The sequence below is a fragment of the Halichoeres trimaculatus genome, unplaced genomic scaffold, assembly GCF_033239565.1.
Source record: "Halichoeres trimaculatus isolate MK-OKI-2021-1 unplaced genomic scaffold, fHalTri1.1 fHalTri1_scaffold_64, whole genome shotgun sequence".
Taxonomy (NCBI): domain Eukaryota; kingdom Metazoa; phylum Chordata; class Actinopteri; order Labriformes; family Labridae; genus Halichoeres; species Halichoeres trimaculatus.
In genome coordinates, this window is record NW_027437243.1 from 79,417 (window position 1) to 96,688 (window position 17,272).

Genomic DNA, 17,272 nt, shown 5'->3' on the forward strand with positions numbered 1-17,272 from the left:
TGTTATACGTCACCTCACTTCATTTCGTGTCTCCACTTCCCTCCTTTGTTTCTCTGTAGATGGACACCTTGGGACAGAAGCAGAAAGCAGCAGTAAAAGCTCCTTTGCAGTGTAACACACGTGAACCTGGCCGATGGACAGGAAATGAGCGCCTCAGTGTTGGCGAGGCAGCTACGATCAATCAGATAAAACCAGAGAGGAATGAAAAGAGAGGAGGAATGGCTTTGTAGCTGTCAGTTCACAGGCTTTAAATATGAAGGCTTACACTTCCATGGATACAACACCTGAGTTTGAGCTGTTTGGGCGTCTGTGGAAGAAAACTTTCAGGGAGCATCAGCAGCACACGTACACCGATCCAGACAACACGTTGCATGTCATACCTGCATTTACTGCAGCGTTTGCATTCACTGGAACAGTCGTGGCCGTAAGCTCAAGTGGTTTGTGGTAACGCTGCACTGAAGCCCGCTCTGGTCCCAGCTCAGGACCCGACATTGCACCCACTTGATGAGTTTGAAAGAGCTCAACCGTCGTCGCTCAGTGTTTTTTTGATGCACTGATGCTCCGGTAGTGTTTTCCACGCTGGCTGACGGCTGTTGGTGCTGATAGTTTGGGCTTTTCCTGAAGCGGGCGGTATGGTGTTGTACTGCGGGTCCATCCCTGTGTTTTTCATCCACTCAGGAGCCTTTGAGGCAGGTGACAGCCAGTGGGAGACAAGATGCCGTACTTTGAGGCCTTTCCTCACAACATTTGATTTTCTTCAAATGAGAACTTACCTCAAATAGGCGCTGACAATGTTTCCTACATTGTGGTTTAGAGCGCCTGTGCTCAGGTTGTTCTTTTGTCTCTGTGTCAGGGACATCTGCTCTCACAAGTTTGACCTTTTCAGGTTGTTTGACTGTGTATCTTTGTCATTTTCAAATTGGCTGTGAATGGATCACTGCACTATATCATATTGGAGTGTTAAATCACACACTTCTTCTGTTTGATGCTTCTTGCTTTTTGTTGCTTTGCCTAATTTTAGCCCGCCACCACCCCCCCTCATCGGAGGACAAATAACTTTATTCCATGCTACGCTTTCAGACCGTCTCTTTTCCTCATCCAATCACTAAGTCCTATTTTGAAAGTATTTGTTTCCAGACTCATATTTATTAAGATGGAAATTTATCTCGTCAGATCATGACAGTCATCATTTATTTAGAACTATTTTAGAACTACCTATGATCATGTGTCCTATGATCTTTGAATAATTGATCATTTCTTAACATTGTATTTTAATTTATTTACATGTTATTTGATTGTGTGTGTGTCTCAGCACACACTGCAGCTTTCCTTCCAGTTTTTTTGTTGTTGTTGTTGGTTTTTTATTTTTGGCCCGCCACCACCCCCCCTCATCGGAGGACAAATAACTTTATTCTATATTTAAAGAACTATTTCAGAAAAGAGCTGAGTCTGGTCAAACTATTTTTTTATTCATTGTCCACATGATTTAATAGCTGTTTACATTAAACTAGATGAAATTTGTTTAGAAAAACACTGGCTGTAAAATTTTGATTTGGATGACACCTGAACAAGCTCTGTTCATCTATTTCAAATTAGATTAGCAGATTATTAGCTGAACTGATAATTGTGTTGGACACACACAACAATTAACTTTGATTTTTTCTCTGAACTTTTACCCTGCCACCACCCCCCCTCATCGGAGGACAAAGTACTTTGTTCTACATTAAAGACACTAGTTTGGAAGTTGTCAAACTAGTTGTTTTTAAAGTTTAAATGATTCCTAGAAAAAAAAATTGTGTGTGTCATCCAATCTTTAGCTTTTACCCTGCCACCACCCCCCCTCATCGGAGGACAAATAACTTTCTTCTACTTTAAAAGAACTATTCAGAGTCTAACTTTTTTTGCCTGTTTTTTTTTTTCTTGTTATCAGGATAATTATTGTGATTTTGGAGACTACTCTATTAAACGTAATTTAAACACTTTTTACTGGACAACACATTAGCTTTAACCATCTTATCAAGATATCAAGTAAAATGTTATAGGAAAAATAACTATAATTTTGTGTGTGATGTCCAACCTTTTACTTTTACCCTGCCACCACCCCCCCTCATCGGAGGACAAATAACTTTCTTCTACTTTAAAAGAACTATTTAGAGTCTGTCTTTTAAATTAACTATTTGTTTAATTAATTCATTTATTTTTTGTTATTGAGATGATAATTGTGATTAAAAAAGTGATAAAAAATAAACTAAAAACCTATTATTGGACAACACATAAGCTTTAACTATCTAATCAAGTATCATTTAATGAAATGTTTGAATTTAAAGGGTAATAAAATTTTGTGTTTGTTGTCCAACCTTTTACTTTTACCCTGCCACCACCCCCCCTCATCGGAGGACAAAGTACTTTCTTCTACTTTAAAAGAACTATTTAGAGTCTGACTTTTAAATTAACTATTTGTTTAATTTATTCATTTATTTTTTTGTAATTGAGATGATAATTGTGATTAAAAAAGTGATAAAAAATAAATGAACTAAAAACCTATTATTGGACAACACATAAGCTTTAACTATCTAATCAAGTATCATTTAGTGAAATGTTTGAATTTTAAGGGTAATATAATTTTGTGTGTGTTGTCCAACCTTTTACTTTTACCCTGCCACCACCCCCCCTCATCGGAGGACATATAACTTTCTTCTACTTTAAAAGAACTATTTAGAGTCTGACTTTTTTTTTGCCTGATTTTTTTTCTTGTTCTTTGGATAATTATTTTAATTTTGGGAACTTTTTTGAACATCATTTAAATACCTTTTATTAGACAACACACAATCTTTAACTTATCCAATCAAGCATCATTTAATGAAATGTTTGAATTGAAAGAATAATATAATTTTATGTGTGTGTGTGTGTGTGTGTGTGTGTGTGTGTGTGTGTGTGTGTGTGTGTGTGTTGTCCAACCTTTTACTTTTACCCTGCCACCACCCCCCCTCATCGGAGGACAAATAACTTTCTTCTACTTTATACCTACTTTAAAATAACTATTCTAGGGTTTTTTATGTTTTTATTTTTCTCTAATTTAAATGATTTTTGAAAGTAGTTTAACTGTTTAAATGTTTTGTGTGTTTTTAGTTTTTTTTTATGAAGTGTGTGTGTGTGTGTGTGTATGTGTGTGTGTGTGTGTGTGTGTGTGTGTGTGTACTAAATAATGCAAATACTTACCAAACACTTACCTCTTCTCCTTGGCTGAGTTCATCCTGGAGTCCTCACCCCGTCTTGCGGCTTATCTTCTCCTCCAGGTTTCTCTGCTTCTTCTGCAGCTTCATCCTCTTGGACTGTTGCTTCCGTAAGCGCATCTCCTTGTCGGCAGGATCAGGATCCTCTGAAAGAAACCAAATATTCAAGGTGACTTTTGAGTGAAGCTGAGAGATTGTCTCTTATTTGACAGATTTTTGATCAAATCAAATCTTTTTTTTAAAAGAGAAATTTAAAAACAAGGTTTGAAAGTTGCTTTCTTACCCCTGGCCTGGATCTTGGCCTCCTTCTTCTCACTCCTGGTGATGTTCTTGAGGACCCGGTCCCTCTGGAGCTCCAGGAGGCGCAGTTTCAGTTTTGAAAACTGGCTCTCATTTTGAAGAGGTTGATGACTTTTCTCTTCCTCCTGTTCCCCAGAGTGTGCCTGTCCTCTACGTTTCTCCTCCTGCTCCCGCAGCACCCTCCTTCTTCTTTCCCTTATCCACCTGCTCTCCGTCATCTCCCGCTTGTCCGCCCACACCGCATCTTTCCATTTCTCCTCTTCCTCCTCATATGGGCTTGGTTCCTCCTCGGTCTCTTCGTCCCCGTCACCTAGTTTCAGGACCACTAGCCACCCTGCCTCCTCCCACTGTCTCTGCTTTTCAAGTCTCACCCTTTTTTCCTCTTCCTCCAGCCTCAGTCTCTCCCTCTCAAGTCTGGCTCTTTTCTCCTCTTCCTCCTCATCTGTTGTGAATGTCTGTACCTCCGTCTCTGCGTCCTCGTCACGTATTTTCAGGACCACTAGCAACCCTGCCTCCTCCCACTGTCTCTGCTTTTCAAGTCTCACCCTTTTTTCCTCTTCCTCCAGCCTCAGTCTCTCCTTCTCAAGTCTGGCTCTTTTCTCCTCTTCCTCCAGCCTCAGTCTCTTCTTCTCAAGTCTCAGTCTTTTCTCCTTTTCCTCCTCATCTGGTCTGATTATCTGTACCTCCGGCTCTTCCTCCTCGTCATCTACTCTCAGGACCCGTGCCAACAGTCTCTCCTTCTCCTTCTCCTTCTCAAGTTTCACTCTTTTCTCTTCTTCCTCTAGCCTCAGTCTCTCCTTCTCTTCCTCTGCTCTAAGTCTCTTCTCCTCCTCCTGTCTTTCTCTCTGCCTCCTGGTCTTCTCCATAAGAGCTTTTCTCTCCTCTTCCTGCTTTTGTTTTTCTCTCTCCTCCCTCAATCTCAGTCTCAGTCTCTCCTTCTCCTCATTCTGGTTTGGTGGTCTCTCCTCTTCCTGCTCCTGTTTCAGTTTCCTATTCTTTTCCTGTTTTCGTCTCTCCCCCTGTCTCCAGCACTGCTCCGCCTCCTGTAACAGTCTTTCTAAATCCTCCTCCTCCTCTAGTCTCAGTTTCTCTTCCTCCTCCCGTTTTCTCTCCCTTCTCCTCCTTCTGTTCTCCATCATCTCTTGTCTTTCAATGACTTCCTTGTCCTGTCTCTGTCTCCTCTCCTCCTTCTCTTTTAATAACTCCTCTTTCAGTGTCAGTCTCTCCTCTTTCAGTGTCAGTCTCTCCTCCTTCTGTGTCAGTCTCTCCTCCTCCTCCTCCTCCCGTATCAATTTGTCCACTTGATCCTCTTGCATCTGTGTCTCCTCCTCATCCTGAATCAATCTCTCCTCCTCCTCTCGTATTAGTTTGTCCACTTGGTCCTCTTGCATCTGTGTCTCCTCCTCCTCACGAATCAGTTTCTCCTCCTCCTCTCGTATCAGTTTGTCCACTTCGTCCTCTTGCATCTGTTTCTTCTCCTCCTCCTGCTTGCGTTTTTCTATCTCCTCCTTCAGTCTCAGTCTCTCATTCTCCTCCTTCATTCTTAGTTTTTCATTCTCCTCCTCCTCTTTCAGTCTCTGTCTCTCCTCCTCTTCCTTCTTTAGTCTCAGTCTCCTCTCTCTTCTTCTTCTTCTCTCCATACTTACCTGTTTGTCTCTTTCCTCCTGCTCCAGTCTGAGTCTCTCCTCCTCCTCCTCTAATCTGACTCTCTCCTCCTCCTGCTCCAGTCTGAGCCTCTCCTCCTGCTCCAGTCTGAGCCTCTCCTCCTGCTCCAGTCTGAGCCTCTCCTCCTGCTCCAGTCTGAGCCTCTCCTCCTCCTCCTGCTCCAGTCTAAGTCTCTCCTCCTCCTCCTCCTCCAGTCTGAGTCTCTCATGCTCCTGTCTCAGTCTCCTTTCTTTCCTTCTTCTCCTTCTCTCCATACTTACCTGTTTGTCTCTTTCCTCCTGCTCCAGTCTGAGCCTCTCCTCTTCCTCCTGCTCCAGTCTGAGCCTCTCCTCTTCCTCCTGCTCCAGTCTGAGCCTGTCCTCCTCCTCCAGTCTCAGTCTCCTTTCTTTCCTTCTTCTCCTTCTCTCCATACTAACCTGTTTGTCTCTTTCCTCCTGCTCCAGTCTGAGCCTCTCCTCTTCCTCCTGCTCCAGTCTGAGCCTCTCCTCTTCCTCCTGCTCCAGTCTGAGCCTCTCCTCTTCCTCCTGCTCCAGTCTGAGCCTCTCCTCTTCCTCCTGCTCCAGTCTGAGCCTGTCCTCCTCCTCCAGTCTCAGTCTCCTTTCTTTCCTTCTTCTCCTTCTCTCCATACTAACCTGTCTGTCTCTTTCCTCCTGCTCCAGTCTGAGTCTCTCGTCCTCCTCTAATCTGAGTCTCTCGTCCTCCTCTAATCTGAGTCTCTCCTCCTCCTCTAATCTGAGTCTCTCGTCCTCCTCCTGCTCCAGTCTGAGTCTCTCCTCCTCCTCCTCCTGTCTCAGTCTCCTTTCTTTCCTTCTTCTCCTTCTCTCCATACTTACCTGTTTGTCTCTTTCCTCCTCCTCTAATCTGAGTCTCTCCTCCTGCTCCTTCTCCTCCTCCAGTCTGAGTCTCTCATGCTTCTCCTCCTCCTCTAATCTGAGTCTCTCGTCCTCCTCCTGCTCCAATCTGAGTCTCTCCTTCTCCTCCTCCCCCTCCTCTAATCAGGCCATCTCCTCCTCCTCCTGCTCCAATCTGAGTCTCTCCTTCTCCTCCTCCTCCTCTAATCCGGCCATCTCCTCCTCCTCCTGCTCCAATCTGAGTCTCTCCTTCTCCTCCTCCTCCTCTAATCCGGCCATCTCCTCCTCCTCCTGCTCCAATCTGAGTCTCTCCTTCTCCTCCTCCTCCTCTAATCCGACCATCTCCTCCTCCTCCTGCTCCAATCTGAGTCTCTCCTTCTCCTCCTCTAATCTGACTATCTCCTCCTCCTCCTGCTCCAGTCTGAGTTTCTCCTCCTTGTCCTCCTCTAATCTGAGGCTCTCCTCCTCCTCCTCCTTCAGTCTCTCCTTCTCCCCCAGTCTCAGTCTCTCCTCCTCCTTCAGTCTCAGTCGCTCCTTCTCCTTCAGTCTCAGGTCCTCCTCCTCCAGTTTCACTCTCACCTCCTCCTTCATTCTTATTCTCTTCTTTGCCTCCTTAAGTCTCTGGCTCTCCTCCTCCTCCTCCTCCTCCAGTTTCAGTCTCTCTTCCTTCAACAGTTTCAGTCTCCTCTTTGCCTCCTTTAATCTCAGTCCTTCCTCCTCCTCCTCCAGTTTCAGTCTCTCCTCCTTCATCAGTTTCAGTCTCCTCTTTGCCTCCTTTAATCTCAGTCCCTCCTCCTCCTCATCCAGTTTAAGTCTCTCCTCCTCCTTCAGCCTCAGTCTTTCCTCTTCCACTTTTAGTCTCAGTCCCTCCTCCTCCTCCTCCAGTTTCAGTCTCTCCTCCTTCATCAGTTTCAGTCTCCTCTTCGCCTCCTTTAATCTCAGTCCCTCCTCCTCCTCATCCAGTTTAAGTCTCTCCTCCTCCTTCAGTCTCAGTCTTTCCTCTTCCACTTTTAGTCTCAGTCCCTCCTCCTCTCCATCCAGTTTCAGCTCTAGTCTCTCTGTCTCCTCTACCTTTTGCAGTCTCATGCCCTCCTTCTCCTCCTCCTGTCCTATTCTCTCCTCCTTTAGTCTCAGTCTCTTCTCTTCCTTTTCTTTTCTCAGTCTCTCCTGTCTTTGTCTTTTTTCCTTCTCCTCCTTTAGTCTCAGTCTCCCTCTTTCCTTCTCCTCCTCTTTCAGTCTCAGTGTCTCCTTCACCTCCTCCTCCTCCTCCTTCAGTCTCAGTGTCTCCTCCTCCTCATACAGGACCTTGTCCTTTCTTAGCTCATGTATGACCTTTTGTACCTGCTGGTCAATCAGATTCACCTCCTCCTTCAGTCTCAGTGTCTCCTCCTTCTCATACAGGACCTTGTCCTTTCTTAGCTCATGTATGACCTTTTGTACCTGCCCGTCGATCAGATTCACCTCCTCCCTCAGTCCCAGTATTTTCGCTCTTGGTGTTCTCCTTCTTTCCAAACTTGCCCGTCTCTCTCTCTCTTCTTTCTTCCTCAGTTTCAACCTCTTCTTCTCCTCCTCCAGTCTTAGTCTCCCCTTCTCCCCCTCTTCCCATCTCAGTCTGTTTCTGTCAAAGCGCTCCTTTGCCTTTTCTAGGTCATCTATTGCCTTTCTTAACACCTCCTCAGGCTGATTCACCTCCTCCACCAGTCCCGGTGTTTTCACTCTTTGTGCTCTTCTTCTTTGCAAACTTATCTGTCTCTCCTCCTCCTTCAGTCTCAGTCTGTTTCTTCCATTCACATCATTTGTCTTTTCTAAGCCATGCGTTAACTTTCTTAACTCCTCCTCGTACAGATTCATGTCCCACTCCAGCTCCTCCAGCTCTATCACTATGTCCTCTATTTGTGTTCCCTCCTCCTCCTCCTCCTCCAGTATCAGTTTCTTTCTCTCATCCTCCTTCAGTCTCAGTCTCTCCTTCTCCTGCCTCAGTGTCTCCTCCCACTCCCATCTCTCCCTCTCTTCTTGCTCCTGTCTCTGTCTCCTCTCCCTGCTCCTCATCCTGGCCATACTTACCTCTCTCTCTTCCTCCTCCTGTCTCAGTGTCTCCTCCCACTCCCATCTCTCCCTCTTTTCTTGCTCCTGTCTCTGTCTCCTCTCCCTCCTCCTCATCCTGGCCATACTTACCTCCCTCTCTTCCTCCTCCTGTCTCAGTTTCTCCTCTGACTCCCATCTCTCCCTCTCCTCTCGTTCCTGGCTCTGTCTCTTGTCCCACCTCCTTATCCTGGTCATACTTACCCCTCTCTCCACCTCCTCCTGCTCCTGTCTTCGGCTCTCCATACTTACCATCTCTCTCCTCAAGCCTCTCCCGCCTCTCTCTTCTCCTCCTCCTCTCCTGTGCTCCTCTCTCCTCTCAGTCATGGTTTGAATTCGTTTGTGTGCTTCTCGCTTCAGTATTCTGAATGAAAAAATGATCAGAATATTTCTTTAATTACAAAATAAAGTCCAAATAGTTGTTGTTTTATGTCACTTCTTCGTGTTATTTATCTCTTTATAGTTATTACTGTTTAAAACATGATTCTTTGTATTGGATTGAACATTTATAAGGAAGCTATAATGTTAAGGACCATGTGTTTTAAGTTCCGACAAACAAACTCTGTTCAAATTGTAGTGAGGGTTATAATAACACCAAAATCTGTCATTTTGCTGCTGCTGTGACTCCTGAATTTCCCCTCGGCATAAATAAAATCTATTCTATTCTATTTCATTCTATTCTACTCTATTGACGTTGACACCAGTACAAAGCATGATATTTAAAACTCTTTGCAAACAACGCAACAGAATCAAGTCTTTTTATATTAGTGTTACAGAAACAGTCCCGAAGACGTGGCAGCACATTTGTGTGAATCTAACTGGGAAAGGCTTTAAGGAGGTTTGATTTTGACTGTTTATAGACCAACAGTTGTCAGCACAAAATAATAGAAATTTTACTTTAGAAAAATAAAAACCAGCTTTCTCACATAACTGTCGGTGTAATAAATAAATACAGATTACTGCTGACACACTTCTGTTCAGTAAGAGTAAAAACACAGAATGTCTCGGTAAAAAAGAACATATACCAAATTTATTCATATAAATGCAGTTAAAAAAGAAAGATAAACCAAAACCCAGTTAACTTTGGTAGTTTAAAGACTTAAATCGTCTCTCTTTCAACACAAATCTGAAGGACTACCTTGTTTTTGTTCAACTTCCAAGTATACATTCAAACAAAAGATGCGGGCAATGTCCGCAGCTGAAACTATCACAACTTAAAACTAAGAAACAGTCTTTTAACTTCAAATTCACATTGAGTTTCACACTCGGAAATGAAACTAAGATCCCCTTTCAGATTTATTATGATCAAAGACCTGTTTCACCTCAACGGATGATTTAAACTCTGTCAAACCTTCGAAAAAGTCACAGATCTTATCAAGAAAAGCCAGCACTGTCACATGGCCATCAGTGTAATCTGTCAAATAAATACAGATTACTGCTGACACGGTTCAGTAATAGTAAAAACACAGAATGTTTCGGTTAAAAAAAAAAGGGGGAAAAAAATCCTCTATCTATCATGTTACCTTCAGAGTTTAAAGTGTACTGTTACAGCAAAGCAGAGCTAGTCGATGCTAGTTTAAAACCGACATGCATTTGGAAGTATGCACCGTGTGTGAGCTGTTGTATAAAACGCTTGCGGACACCTCGGCTGAAAATATTACAGGGACGGACATATTTAATTGTAGTAAAGTAATATCTGTGGCGCATAACTCTACGCTACACAGGTATGAGCTCCTCAATCAATGTTTAGCTGTTTAGCGCTGTGCTGCAGCATGACCTAGCTTAAATATTAGCCGAAAACTGTGAAAACAGATGGAAAACTAGCTTGTGCTGCCACAGCAACGGCCTTGCGACCACCGAGGTCGTACGGCAGAAATTGTTCTGTTTAGTCACTTATACCAAATAAATTCACATAAATGCAGTAAAAAAAGAAGGATAAACCAAAACCGAGTTAACTTTGGCCGTTTAAAGACTTAAATCGTCTCTCTTTCAACACAAATCTTAAGGATTACCTTGTTTTTGTTCAACTTCCAAGTATAAATTTCAAGACAACGATGCGGACAATGTCCGCAGCTGAAACTATCAAAGCTACAAGCTACAAAACAGTCTTTCAACTTGAAATTCACATCAGTTTTACAATCGGAAATGACATTAAGCATCTCTTTCAGATTTATTATGATCAAAGACCTGTGTCACCTCAACGGATGATTTAAACTCTGTCAAACCTTCAAAAAAGTCACAGATCTTATCAAGGAATACAAAAATTACATTAATGAAACACACAATATCACGCCTCTTCCGACTAAAAATGCATTTTATTGAGTTGTGCTTAAGCTAGCCAAGCTTTAGCAGGAAAATTTGCAACATACCTCCCCAAGTGCCTTGGTGAAAAAGGCGGAAGGAACGCCCAGCTTGATTTTATACCCCGATGGAATTAACAGATTCCAGAATTTATCTGCACCAATCAAATTCAGACGCAACCCGTGCGTCCCTGACGTTTTAACAATAATAAAAATAATTAAAAAAAAAAATATTAAAATGGGAAATAAAAGTCCAAATAATTAACTCTCCCATGCCTGCTCGACAGTTTAGAAAAATAATCCTTTTAGTTGTTTTTTTTTTTCAAATACTTGATTGTTTTCCAAAAGTTTCACTCTAGTGGTTTACATACGTCTGCGCTTTCAGCATAAACACGACTTGATGTAAAAACGAATCAAACTATAAATAATTATTATTAAATAAAATACAAACACAATTTTCACTGAGTAGAAATTGAGAGTTTTGATCCGCTAATTTAAATGCTGAAAGTGGGATGAGCGGCTCTCCTTCTTTGAACTCGGGATGAACGAAGCCCATCCCGACCGTTGGAGGGCAGCATGGAGCCGACTTTTCTTGTTAGCTGTGAAATAATGCTGGATGAAGAAGACTACATGAAACTATCAACACTTGGAGAAGAGAGCTGACACATGAGGTGAGGTGAGGTCACTGACATCTTTAACGTTGTTTAACTAACCGTGGAGTGAGCCAATACTTGAAAATCTGTTGTAAACACTGGCATTTCTAAGTGATAGAGCAAGGTTACGGCCTGAGCTGTTACTGTACACTACTTCTTTGTTTTGTTTTTAATCTAGTTTAAAGCATTTTTTTTTTCCATCCCTAGCAATCACTTATCAAGTTCTCCACCTCAGACAGATGGAGAGGCAGAAGATATGGAGCTAGGGTTAGACTCAAGTGGAAGGAAGTCCACCAATTTTAGCCAGATCGTTTTTACTGCTCTCATAAAATGAAGGAGCCTGTAAAGTGATGGTAGTGAATAAACATTAACAGAGGTTTGCTTTAAAGATTCAGTGTGTATTTATCAGAACAGGCTGAAGGCAGAACTTTCAGAAAATATAAGCAAGCATTTTTAAAAGAGTATGGTCTCCTAATCATAATACTACTACTACTACTACTAATAATAATAATAATAATGAATTTCCCTTCTGGGATTAATAAAGTATTTTTTATCTTTATCTTTATCTTTAATAAGAAATACGGTTCATCTGTAAACTGTGGGTGAGACTTTTATGTCCACACAAACAGCAGATCCCCTTCATGTTTCTACAGTCACACAGAGCACGCAAACTCCTGACATACTTACACATTTTTGTATTCAGAACAAAATGCACTGACTGAAAAAATTTCTAAAGCCAGAACTTTCATTTTGCACATTATAATATTTGTAATTATTATTATTTTTTAATTATTATCTGTGATAAAGCTTTGACTTAAAAAATGTCTTCACTTTTCTCAGAATTTATTACATTTTTTTTGGTAACGATGTCTTTCGTCTCCCATTGTGACTTTTTTTTAATCATTTTTGATTTTTGATTTTTTTTCTTTGGGTCTTGTATTTAACGGTTTTAAAAATGTATATATTCATCGTACTTTTAATCTCTTAAATTTGACATCTTAAAATTTACAATTTCATGATTTCAATTTTTGGATTGTACAACTTCTGAAGATGCCAAGCCAATGCTTTAAGGCACTGAGATGCTACACCTGGATAACAACTGAGGCGCTCCTGTTGGCTTTTTGATGGATGAAACTCCAGGTTTTGTTTGCTTTTTCAATGATCAGTCCATTTGTTTGACAAAGCAAACGGTTAACTTGTGTAATACACTTACCAAATGTTTGTTCACCCTTCTGCATCACCATGGTGCCTCACCGCACAGCGGTCAAAAACTGTTTGACCCTTCCGGGTGAAACACTTAACCGCACTAACAAGGTCCTACCCTCATAAAGACTTTCACCCTTGATGAGCTCAGTTACAAACAAACATGAATGTAAACAAACCATTCATAATCTGATCCTACAACTATGAGTTGACTAAATAAGATTTTGTGTTGTTATAGTGCCTATGTTATTATTACTTCTTTATACCAAGGTTCTTTATTTCTTTAATCGTTTGGGGTGGGGGGCTCAGGCCGAAGTTTTAGGATTGTTGTGAATTAACTTTATTACCCAGGAACCTTTGCTGTAAATGATGCTTTAGTTGTTTACTGCAGTGTGTTTACGTTGTTCTTTTTGCTGCAGGAGTCTCCAGATTACACCAGTGTCCAGGAGCTGAAGTATTAGACCTGGTCATAAGTGAAGCGTTGCGCCTCTACCCTCCAGGGTTCAAGTAGATCAGATAGATGGACCACGACCGCACATTGAACGGACAACTGGTCCCTAAAGGTGTGACGATGGAGTTCCCAGCAGGCTTCCTTCACTATGACCAGGAGCACTGGCCGGAGCCGGAGAAGTTCATCCCTGAGCGGTGAGAGGATGCTCTGTAGGCTCAGTCTGTGTGTGTGTGTGTGTGTGTGTGTGTGTGTGTGTGTGTGTGTGTGTGTGTGTGTGTGTGTGTGTGTGTGTGTGTGTGTGTGTGTGTGTTTTTCAGCTCAGTATTTGAAGTCCTGTCAGACCAGCCCGTCTGGCACCAACAACCTGTCCACATTCAAAGTTTGTGCCATGTGATTGGCTGATTAGATATTTGTGTTAACGAGTAGCTGAAGTTTTGCCTTGTCAAAAAATGGCCACCTCCTACCAGGGGCGCGTTGTTCTTTTGGGACGGGCCAATTGGTGTAGTCGGCGGAGGGGGACTTAAGTCTGGGTTCCCCGGGACCCAGTGGAGAGCAGGGCTGGGGTGGGTTCTCCGGGACCCGCCGGAGAGCAAGGCCCCGAGGGAGAGCGGGGGCTAAAGGGGTGGTTGCCAGGGGTGGGAGACTTGGCCCCGACCCGGGTCCGTAGGGTTGGGCCGGGGTGGCCGGGCTGGCTGGGGTGCTTAGGGTTCTCCGGGACCCGCCGGAGAGCAAGGCCCCGAGGGAGAGCGGGGGCTAAAGGGGTGGCCGCCCGGGGTGGGAGACTTGGCCCCGACCCGGGTCCGTAGGGTTGGGTTAGGGTTGGGCCGGGGTGGCCGGGCTGGCCGGGCTGGCCGGGCTGGCTGGGGCGCTTAGGGTTCCCCGGGACCCGCCGGAGAGCAAGGCCCCTGGGGGAGAGAGGGGGCTGGAGGGAAGCTGCCAGCGGCGTGAGACTAGGCCCCCGACCCCACCTAGGGTTGGGCAGGGGCCTGCGGGCGGGCGGGCGGGCTGGCTGGGGTGCGCGGGTTACGTTCATTCTCACTAAGCTCACTGTACAAATCAACCAACAACTTCACACATTGTCTTTCTTCTCTACAAAAACAAGCCGCAAAGTCAAATCACTCATGGATTAACAACGCCTTCGAGTCATCTTTGCTGCCTTTTTTAAGCTGTCGCATCCTTGTCTATGTCATTTTGTCTATTTCTCTCAGCCATCTCACACTTGCCATGTTTTCTTAGCCGTGCAGGACCCATCATGCCCCAGGGAACATGCCCCAGAGGACATCCCCGTGTGTCTCAATCACTCTCGAAATCACCTCCAGCTGGACCACCTGGATCTTTACCTCATACATTTCCCTCTTGGTTTAAAGCTACACTGACACATACACACAAGTGGAACAGAGCTAAACTTTCACTTTAATCTGACCTTATTATCTGCATTAACCCACGAGGAGTGCCATTCTGGACACTCTAGAGCAGGGATGTCAAACTGGTGGCATGGAGGGCCAAGAGGCTGCAGCTATTCTTTCCAACCAACAACTCTACCAGCTGATTTCACTCATTACCTCACCTTCAAGCAGAGAGCAGGGACTAATCAGACAAATCAGCTGCTGGAGTTCTTGTTTGGAAGGAAAACCTGCAGCCTCTTGGCCCTCCATGCCACCAGTTTGACATCCCTGCTCTAGAGCTTTCCGTACTAAGAAAAAAGATCCTGTCTAGCTGCCCAAACCTTCCAAAGCAAACTAAAAGCATTACAGGAGAATGAAAACTCTTTAGGCTGATACATCCTAAGTCTCCTGATGTGTTTACCTGCAAGTTCAAAGCTTTTCTGTTGGTCTTTAGTGTTTTTTTGTCAGCTTATTTTTTTAGCCTTTTCCCCTTTATTACAGATCAGGACTCCAGGGCTGGAGTAAGAAATGTAGCGAGTGATGTCAGGAACAGAAATCAATTCAAGCGGCTCACATCAAATGAAACAGAGAAGATGGACCAGGACGGGGATTCAGGGGCGCTGCTGGCTCAGGTTGTCTGCTCTATTTCACAATAAAACACCACCCACAGACTCTGGCTGGTTAGTCAGACCAGGGGATCCTGAACTTTTCTCTCAGTGAACATCATAACAGTGGTACCAGAGACCAGTGACCCCCTGCTGGGGGAGGACACCAGCAGACCCATCCAAAAACCATTCTGTCTGCATGCACATCAATAAACTCCTGTTCAATTCTGTTTTGTTTTTTTTTTCACAACAGTGAATAAAATCTTCATTTGTAAATAGTTTTGAATGTAGAATTCATTTCTGAGCCTATAAAACACCACTGAACTCAAATCAAAATCAAACTGTCCTCTCAACTATGAGCCTCATTTCTGCTTTTCTTTACAGAAAATGGGCCACCAGCTTTTCCCAGAGAAGGATGGAGAGTTACTGACCTGTGACATAGACTATGAAGATGTATGGAGGGTAAGCAAACTCTGTGTGTGTGTGTGTGTGTGTGTGTGTGTGTGTGTGTGTGTGTGTGTGTGTGTGTGTGTGTGTGTGTGTGTGTGTGTGTGTGTGTGTGTGTGTGTGTGTGTGTCTGTGTTCCGCACTCTACTGGCAACTTTAGAGGACTGCAACAGTCAGCCTCGAGGTTTCATGTAGAGATGGAATATGGATGCGATATAGACTCCTAATTTGCATCGTTTGCAGCTGTTCTTCTCTGTTTATGTTGAAGCCAAAGTGTTTTAGGACAAACCAGAGTTTTGTACCTTTTTTATTTACAGAAAGAAAACAATCAAGGCTTTATTTGCACGTTTTTCTGTATTTATTCAAATCATTGATCATTTTCTGTTCTACACACACATTTACACAAGTAAGCACACATATGTTTCCTCATATGACTGTCATGTTATGACTGTGATTAAAAATCATCATTGAAATTGTTAGTAAGTGATGAATAAAAAGTAAAACTTGTACCACTGTTCTCTGACTCTCTCCACAGGGTTTTTTTTAAGCAGCAGAATGAACACTCGGCACATCCGCAACATCCAAAATGACTGTTCAAACATTTCTTATCGAGGGTCCAAGTAAAAACCAGGAAAAGCTTCTGTCAGCGCACGTTTGGGTTTTGATCAGGGTGAGTTGAGCAGCTTCCCCAGCAGGGTGGTGAGTGCATTAACAGGAACACTCACATGTGCTCACTGGCTCTTCTAACGGCAAACATAAGCTTTGACGCTGTGTCGCTAACAGGGTCTCTGCTCGTACTCTTTGCAGGCTTTTCACTCTGCCACCAAACCTACGACCCAGTGTCTGCTCATGTTGAGGAACGAGCGCTGGAAGAGAGTGTGGAGCATCCTGTATATAAAGTGGACAGCGTGGCCATTTTAACTCGTTCTTCCTTCCTCTCTGTGGAGAAGCACAAAACACAGGCCCAAAAAACAGTGTCGGCTCCCATAAACATCTGATTTGTGAAATAAGGAACAAGTAGGGCTGTGCTATTTCTGTTACCCGGAATCCCAATTATACAACATGAGAAGTCATCCTAAAAGAGTAAGGACAAATCTTGGCATTCAGCTCAAACTCTGCTAAATGTACAGAAACAGCGGTGAACCTCCACAAACAAGAAGCACCTTATTCTGAGGTGTCTGAGAAAAACTCCATGTGTCCAAGCTTTGATGACTTTTCAATGATACTACTACTACTACTACCACTACTACTACTACTACTACTACTACTACTACTACAACAACTAATACTACTACTACTACTACTGCTACTACTACTACTACTACTACTACTACTACTACTACAACAACTAAGACTACTACTACTACAACAACTAATACTACTACTAGGCTTCTACTACTACTACTACTACTACTACTACTACTACTGCTACTACTACTACTACTTATTATAATAATAATAATAAAAAAAATAAAAATTGGGTCAACATAGCACTTTTCTTTTTTGGTCAGTTTTTGTTTGTTTGGAAAGGCACATGTGACATAACGTTCCTTTGGGGAAAGGGTACAGTATGCAGTAAACATTCCACACGTGGTTATGAAAATGATCATTGCCAATCCTTAGTTTTAATAGATTTAACAACAAGGAGAAGAGGTGAGCGGAGGAGGGGTCTGGCTCCGTTTCTTAACTTATCTGGAATAAGACACATCCAAATTTTGACCTTTGCATCAACCTAAACCCAAACCCAAACCAGGTAGGTGGATTCACAATAAACAAAACCTGGTCAGATTACAGAGATTACGGGTTTCACGTAGTTTGTCCAAAATGACCAAGTCCTGAAAAAGGATTCCCTTTGACCCTTCAGAGAAAATGACCACCTCTCAAGACTGTAAATGTCCTGTACAATATCAAGCCACTTTTCCATTGTAGGTGCCTGGGCTTTTAACCACTTTCTGGTGATTGTCTTTTTGCTTGCTGCCAAAAGCACAGCCAGCAGCTTTTTGTCTCTCAGAGTCCAGTTTTCAAAAGAAAAATCTCCCAAATACAGGGCTTCCAACTTAACAGGAACGTCCTCAGTAAAGATATTGCTCCACAGCT

The 17,272-nt window shown here is 43.2% G+C and overlaps 1 protein-coding gene across 1 annotated transcript; it reads right to left on the reverse strand.

The window, feature by feature from the left end:
- Nucleotides 1-3,201: 3,201 nt before the first annotated feature.
- Nucleotides 3,202-5,452, reverse strand: LOC141786701 (uncharacterized). The gene is made up of 2 exons (XM_074665247.1): nucleotides 3,517-5,452; nucleotides 3,202-3,379 (listed from the first exon to the last, which is right to left on the reverse strand). The coding sequence occupies exons 1-2, from the start codon at nucleotides 5,450-5,452 to the stop codon at nucleotides 3,264-3,266; spliced, it is 2,052 nt and encodes a 683-aa protein (XP_074521348.1). The 3' UTR covers nucleotides 3,202-3,263.
- Nucleotides 5,453-17,272: the final 11,820 nt, after the last annotated feature.